General features: G+C 41.0%; 1 protein-coding gene across 1 annotated transcript; it reads right to left on the bottom strand.

Annotated features, from left to right (window-relative positions):
- Nucleotides 1-276: 276 nt before the first annotated feature.
- LOC115428900 (stonustoxin subunit beta-like) lies at nt 277-6266 on the bottom strand. Its single transcript, XM_030148146.1, has 3 exons — nt 6259-6266; nt 5881-5927; nt 277-1024 (listed from the first exon to the last, which is right to left on the bottom strand). The coding sequence occupies exon 3, from the start codon at nt 894-896 to the stop codon at nt 471-473; it is 426 nt and encodes a 141-aa protein (XP_030004006.1). The 5' UTR covers nt 897-1024; nt 5881-5927; nt 6259-6266; the 3' UTR covers nt 277-470.
- Nucleotides 6267-8212: the final 1946 nt, after the last annotated feature.

Here is an 8212-nt window from a genome sequence, read left to right as displayed (position 1 = left end):
AAATTAGCTGTGCACGTAACTGCGTTCAAGCGAATGGGGTGTGCTGCGGACAACTCAAACTCGGACATGTCATTAGTGGTTCAGGTGAAGGCAGCGTGGACAACTCAGACTCATGGACACACAGGTGAAGCATGAAGGCAGTGTGGGTAATCTGAATGGAAGAACGGCTCGTAAACGAACGGCTCACACTGAAAAGAGCCGTTCAAAAGACTCGACCCGTCCGCGAACGTCACACCTCTCTTGCCTGGCTGAGCGAGCCAGGACAGATAACAGCTGTTAGATATCAGTGCATAGTAACACACCACATTTCACTGCCGGTCACGGTAACAGCGTTGTAATGTTTCAAATAGTAATTCATTAGATACCCGTTACTGGAAAACAGTAATGGCGTTAGTAACACCGCTGTTTTTAACATCATTATTCCCAATACTGACAACTACACAACACAACTATACAACTACACTCCACATCTACACATCACACAGACACACTGTGGATCCAGGCCACGTCAGTCCAAATCCTCTAAACAGTGGTTCAGTGAATGTGGTTTTGAAGGTGTAGAGGTGGATCAGTTTGTCAGAGGAGACTTCATAGAAGGACACAGATCCAGCAGGACAGTCCACATACACTGATAGTGTACCAGAGCGGGACCAGGAGGGCCAGGAGGAGGAGGAAGACTGATGGAGGGGTGTTTCTTTGTGATTATGCCAGACCCTGTATCCACCTTCATAAGACTCCAGACTCCAGGAGTGATCATTTCCTCCAAACCCACTGGGAAAACTGCTTCCTTTCCTTCTGATTCCTCCGTAAGTCACTGTAAAATTAACCCGTCCACTGAACTGGACCTCCCAGTAATGGCGACCAGTCAGACCAGTTGAACACATCAGCTGATGCATCTTCTCAAATCTGTCCTGATGATCTGGATAGGACTGATCCTCCTCCACTAGTTCCACCTTCTTGTTGTTTTCAGACAGTTTGAGGTGTCTGTGCGCTGTGTTTGGATCCAGGGTGAGTTCACAGAAATCTGATGGACAGAAGAAAACACAGAACAGCTGCACTTATTGATCAGTGATCAGCTTGATTGGTCTTTAGGGGACAGACTTAGAATGACTGGTTGTTTGTAATTGTGTCCCTGGTTCACACACTGTTACTGTGACACACATGACCATATGTTGGATCGGTCATGTGTGTGTTTGTGACAAACAGCTGTTTGTCACTGTTAAGTATGAATACAGGCACCTTTTGTCACTTAAGCACTTTAACTTGCACATGTCGTTTGACAGCACAGCACTTTAAACAAACATATTTGCACAAACAAAATAATTGCACGATTGGTTTTAAAAGTAGTTTATTAATTTTATTGTCTTTCCTTTTCAGTTTTTATATCCAGTGGTACTTGTATTTTAATTGATGATTACTTGGCCCTGGAGAAGGAGGGAGACATAAATCAGATCACAAACAGATGCAGTGCAATGTAAATGTGCAATATTTAAGTTTAATTTTGTTTAGTGTCTGTGTTAGTGGATTTTAAAGTGTTTAGTGAATGGTGTTTAGTGTGTTTATACTTACCCTGTCCATGTGTCCAGGTCCGTCAGTGAAAAGAGTCCCTGCATGAACAACAGCCCTTAAGAAGGTTCCGGCCTGGACCAAAGCAGGGAAATGTGTGGGGGAGCCAGGAGGTGTATTCTATTGGTTTATGGGTTTTTAATTTATCCTTGGTGTTTAGGTTTAGAATTTTTAGGTATATAGATTGGGTTTTATAGAGGTTAAGGTTGTGGGTTTTAGTTATGGAGGTTTTAGATTAGTTTTTACAATTTATGTAGATTTGTAACTCCCCTGTGGAGTTGTAGTGGTTTTATCCAGTTAGTAGAATAGTATAAAAGGTGCCCATTGTCATCAGTTGTGCTTCTGCTGCTGGAGAAGACACTACTGCTCCGACCTCCATATGCACTTGCACTTTTTTACCATTTGCACTTTTTAGCATTTGCACTTTGTTTGAAATAGGTAATACTGAAAATATTTTTTTAAAAATTGTGGACCACGCCATCTCCTGCCTCTGCCTCGTCTCCTTCCTCGTTCACTTACCTCCAACCGCTAAATGGCCAGCCTACGTCAGTGTTTTATAGCTGTAAGCTAGCTGCTAGCTGTGCAGTCACAAGGAAAGACGCCGCATTACATGGAATATAAAACCACAGTGACACAACCTCACCTGGTACCACATTACAAACACTAATACTCAACAAAAGGAAGAAAAACTGAACACAATAATCAGTCAAATTAATCATCAATCAGTCAAATGAATGAAAATGAACAAACAACTAAATTAAAAACAAAATTTTCAAAACTAATAAAACAAAGTATAAAGTTATTTAGAAAAAATAGCAAAAATGAAAAAACTGAGCAAAATAATCAGAAAAATGAAGAAAATATTCAGAGAAAGTTAATAAAAATGTTGATTTTGTTGAATATTCAAAGGATGACCTTTGTAACTTTGCTGTTCTTGCTCTGTTTAATTTAGTTGTTTTTTTATAATTTTGGTTTAGTTTGTATCACATTAAACACAAGTACTGATAGTTGTACAATTCCTAGTAGTTCAGCCAAAGACCAAACACAGAAGTCATGAAGTTCTCATGAAAATCTTCCACATGAACATGTGACTAAATCAATGCTGCTCATGTGATCCCATAGATAATGTGTGTTCCAATGCAGATGACTGATGGGTGCAGCGTCACAGCCCTTTAAACCTCCACAGGTCTGAGTTCTGATGGTTCTGTCCAAACTCAGGATGGACCCAAATAAAGGTCTGCTCTGAAACAGGTCTGTGTGAGTTTTATTTCACTGAAGCTCTGAGATGTGAGTTGTAGCTGTGGTTTTTCTGTCTAATGTCATGTAGGCAGTAGTCAAGGACAGACAGACAGGAAGTGGAATTTACTGACATTTCATTCCAATGGTTCTGTTCAGTCTGTGTGTCCAAGTTCACTGTCCAAAACCTTCTGATCACAAACACACTGGATTAGTGACCGCCTCTGCACACATTTATTCATCTAATCCTTCCCTTTTTCCTAATTGTTCATAAAACCCAGAATATTCCAGCCTTTATCTAATGGATCATAAATATTTAAGGAGGTGATTAGATGTTTTGGGTTGAACTTGTTACTGTGACAAACTTTCCTCCTGATCGACTCAACTGGGTTTTCAGCCCCCTACAAATTTACCTTTACAAAAATTGTCTCAGTTCGTACATACAAACACCGATTTGCCTCAAATTTGAATCAGTTGTCAATCTCTTGAATTTACATATAGGTTTTGTAGATGTTGGTAAAAAACTGTTGCGACAGCGCCCCCTTGAAAAGTGGAACTACATTATGCCAATGGGACCAGGTCCAATGTAAAGGTGAAGGCGTCACCGTTTGTGTGCGATGAGATTGCAAACTTTGTGAAGTTTTTTCAAAAATTTGCCATTACAAAAATTGCTTCAGCTCAGACATATGAACACCGATTTGGCTCAAATTTGACTCAGATGTCTATCTCCCAAGCCTACATCCATTCATTGAAAGAAATTGCTATTTTGCACTATAGTGCCCCCTACAAATTTACCTTTATGAAAATTGCATCAGTTTGGACATACGAACACCGATTTGGCTCAAATTTGACTCTGTGGTATATGTCGCAGGCCTACACCCATTCAATGGAAGAAATTGAATTTTGGCTCCATAGCGCTCCCTACAGATTTATTTTTGCAAAAAAATTTTCTGTTCAGACATATGACCACCGATTTGCCTCAAATTTGAGTCACTTGTCAGTCTCACAGGCCTATACTCATTCATCAAAAGAATCCCAAAATTTGCCACTACAGCGCCCCCTACAAATATACTTTTACAAAACTTGTCTCAGTTCATACAAGCGAACACCAATTTGGCTCAAATTTGAATCAGTTGTCAATCTCCCAGGTCTACACCCATTCATCAGAAGACATTAAAATTTGGTGCTACAGCGCCACCTGCTGAATGATGGACATACTTGTACTGGACGTGCCCGTGGCGAGGGCCTTTCAAATTTAATTTTTTTTTTTTTGTCTTATTTCTCATATTGGATTTTTCATATTTCATTTTTCATATTGGATTGAAATTTCCAAAATGTTGAGTCAGCGTTTTCGCTGACGTCGTATTTAAACTACACTGAACAAAAATATAAACGCACCACTTTTGTTTTTGCTCCCATTTTTCATGAGCTGAACTCAAAGATCTAAAACTTTTTCTATGTACACAAAAGGCCTATTTCTCTCAAATATTGTTCAGAAATTTGTCTAAATCTGTGTTAGTGAGCACTTCTCCTTTGTCCTTTGCTGAGATAATCCATCCACCTCACAGCTGTGGCAGATCAAGATGCTGATTAGACAGCATGATTATTGCACAGGTGTGACTTAGGCTGGCCACAATAAAAGGCCACTCTAAAATGTGCACTTTTACTGTATTGGGTGGTCTAGGGGGGTCAGAAAACGAGTCGGTATTTGGTGTGACCACCATTTTCCTTGCACAGTCTTCTTCATGAATTCTCTGAAACACCTTTGGAGATGGCTTATGGTACAGAAATGAACATTCAATTCACAGGCAAAAGCTCTGGTGGAGATTCCTGAAGTCAGCATGCCAATTGCATATTCCCTCAAAACTTGTGACATCTGTGGTATTGTGCTGTGTGATAAAACTGCACATTTTGGAGTGGCCTTTTATTGTGGCCAGCCTAAGGCACACCTGTGCAAAAATCATGCTGTCTAATCAGCATCTTGATATGCCACACCTGTGAGGTGGATGGATTATCTCAGCAAAGAAGAAGTGTTCACTAACACAAATTTAGACAGATTTGTGAACAACATTTGAGAGAAATAAACCTTGTGTGTACACAGAAAAAGTTTTAGATCTTTGAGTTCAGCTCATGAAAAATGAGAGCAAAAACAAAAGTGGTGCGTTTATATTTTTGTTCAGTGTATCTCCTCCTTGGGCGTTCGGCCAAATGAGCTTAAAATCAGTGTACAGTATCTAGAGGAGTGGGGCATCAAAAGTTAGCCAGATTTTTGGGATCAGTGTCACCGTTTTTGTGCAAGGAGGTTGCAAACTTTGCGAAGTTTTTTCAGAAATTTGCCATAACAAAACTTGCTTCAGTTTGGTTATACACTCAATGATTTGGCTCAAATTTGAATCAGTATTCAATCGTCCAGGCCTACACCCATTTATTGTAAGAAATTTTAATTTTGCGCAATAGTGCCCCGAACAAAGTTACCTTTACAAAAATTGCTTCAGCTTGGACATACGAATACTGATTTGGCTCAAATTTGACTCACTTGTCTATAACCCATGCCTACACCCATTTATCTGAAATATTTGAAATTTGGCTCTATAGCGCCCCCTACAAATTTATTTTTTTTAATTAAAATTGGTTCAGTTCGGATATACGATCAACTTGGCTCAAATTTGAATCAGCTGTCAGTCTCCCAGGTCTCCACCCATTCATCAGAAGACATTAAAATTTGGTGCTATAGCGCCACCTGCTGAATGATGGACATACATGTACTGGACGTGCCCGTGGCAAGGGCCTTTCAATGCTGCTTGCGGCTTTAATTGACTTTATTGTTTGTTCGTCTTCCGCCTTTATCAGACAGCGGCACAAGAATGACACTAGAATAATCCATAGACAGAGGAGGTGTGATTGGCCAATGGGCTGAGGTTCTGAGGGTATTTGTGTCATGTGATCCGTGTCCTGACCAATCAGCTGTCAGCTCCCCCTCTGTCTTCACTGACAGTTGATGTGTTTTCTCATGTGGTACCAGCTCCCACTGTATGTTCAGGTTGGGTTTACTCTGTAATCCAATGGAAATCCACTTACACTTCCTCAGACCTGGTCTCAACCATCGGTCTCCACTGGGCTCCAACCTGAAAGAAGAGAGGGGGGGTGGGGGTCAGAGCAGCATTAAACATGGACATGACATCACTGTGATCCACTCCAGCTTTTCTGTTCACATGTAGTCCATAGTTCCTGTCAGTCCATTATTGAAGGTCTGTATCTGTGACCATGGTCTGGAACTGCAGTAAAGGATGTGGAATCAGCTGTGACAGTGTTCCTGTCAGCTCCACCTGTTCTATCACTCATTCTCACAGTGTTCCTGTCAGCTCCACCTGTTCTATCACTCATTCTCACAGTGTTCCTGTCAGCTCCACCTGTTCCATCACTTCTTCTCTGTGTGTGCATCAGCTCAGTCCATACCTGACAGTGTCCAGTCTCCAGTGTGGATCCTCCACTAGAGCACACAGCTCCTGTCCTGAGGCTCCTGGATGGTTGTAGCTCAGGTCCAACAGTCTGAGATGGGACGGATTGGACTTCAGGGCTGAGACCAGAGAAGAACATCCTTCCTCTGTGATCAGACATCCTGACAGTCTGCAACACAAAACATCACACATCATCTGAGGAGGGAGAAGAAGCAGCGTCAGCTGTTGGACACAGTTCTTCTGTGGATGGATTTCAGTCCAAATGGGACTGACCTGGAGACAGTTTCTATTGGACTGACTCGGTTCAGGACAAGATCTGAACTGGACTAAGACTAGTCCAGTCCCTGTCCACAGTCTGAAAAGACCTGATCTTTAACTGTTTCTCAGACACATTTAACTGGATGAAGATTGACTTTGACCAAATAAGGACAGAGATGTCCAGATATCGGTCCAAAACCATCCAGTGCATAAATGAACATCCTTCACCAGCTCCAAATCAAAGGTTCAATGGTTCTTGGGTTCCAGTGTTTGAACAGACAAACCAGTTCCACTCCAGTCCAACCCTCAGACCGTAGACACTTTACTGTCCTTTGGATAATATCTGTAGATTTAGACTCATTTGGTTCAAATAAACCTTCATACAGTTAATTAAAGGAACATGCATGTGCTTCATGTCAGACACTGAACAGCTGCTCTGAAAACCAGGTCAGACTGATCCACTACAGGTGCATCATGGATTTAATCATCATCGTTCACACTGGTTGAACAATCCAAACCTGAGAGTCTCCAGTTTACAGTCTGGACTCCTTAGTCCATCTGACAGGATCTTCAGTCCTGAATCCTTCAGGTCCATGTTGTCGAGGTCCACACGAGTCAGACTACAGGACTGGGATCTGAGAACTGAGGACAGACCTTCACAGCTTCTGTCTGACAGGTTACAGATACTCAACCTGGAGGACACAGATGATGATACCATCAGGTCAGGTCTGGACTGAAGGACCATCACAGTCCACATAGATCTCAGTTTGTTCTACAGCTTAGATCCAAATAAAGCTGCACAATTTAGTGACAAACACATTTTTTTTATTGTAATTTGAGTTGTTTGCCCGTTTATCAAAGAAAAAGCACAGATGAGTCCTTTAACAATGCCAAGTCCACCATCAAAACTGAAACTAGTGTAAAAATACCCAAACTTCACAGTAAAAAACACCTTAATGTTGTGATTTTCATTTTTCCTGTTTTCCACAGTACCTCCATTTGTTCAGTGTCACTAAATCCAAATCATCTCCATAAAACACAGGTTGTATTGAACTTTATTGTTTTGAATTTTCCATTTGGATCATCGTAAATCCACCTTAATCCTGACCTTTAAATGATCATCTTTTTCTTTTTATAATTACACAAGTTGATTTAGTGATTCCACTTGTGTTTGACTGGATTGTGCAGCTCTAGATCTAATACACCTGCATTTAAACAAGTACAACATGATTTAATAAAACTCAGTCAGGACCCAAAGATCAGAAAGAACTGAATTCAGATTCTAACTTTATCTGACCTGAGAGTCTCCAGTTTACAGTCTGGACTCCTCAGTCCATCTGACAGGATCTTCAGTCCTGAATCCTTCAGGTCCATGTTGTTGAGGTCCAAATGAGTCAGAGTACAGGACTGGGATCTGAGAACTGAGGACAGATGTTCACAGCTTCTCTCTGACAGGTCACAGATACTCAACCTGGAGGACACAGATGATATTTGGATTACAATCAGGTCAGGTCTGGAATGAAGGACCATCACAGTCCACATAGATCTCAGTTTCAGTGTTATTGTAATTTGATTCTGTTTGGTTGTTTAAGACAAATGCACAGATTAATAATTTAACAATGTCATATTAGGCTAGTTTCAGTTTTTAGACGGACTATAGGTATCCGGTGTCATCTGTCCATCGTCCAGAAACA

Source organism: Sphaeramia orbicularis, chromosome 11 (assembly GCF_902148855.1).
Source record: "Sphaeramia orbicularis chromosome 11, fSphaOr1.1, whole genome shotgun sequence".
NCBI classification, from domain to species: Eukaryota; Metazoa; Chordata; class Actinopteri; order Kurtiformes; family Apogonidae; genus Sphaeramia; species Sphaeramia orbicularis.
Note: the sequence above shows the minus strand (reverse complement) of the source record. Positions and strands in the feature narration are given on the sequence as shown.

Excerpts from the sequence above, each read along its gene's own strand:
- LOC115428900 (XM_030148146.1), bottom strand. The coding sequence starts at position 896 with ATGCATCAGCTGATGTGTTCAACTGGTCTGACTGGTCGCCATTACTGG.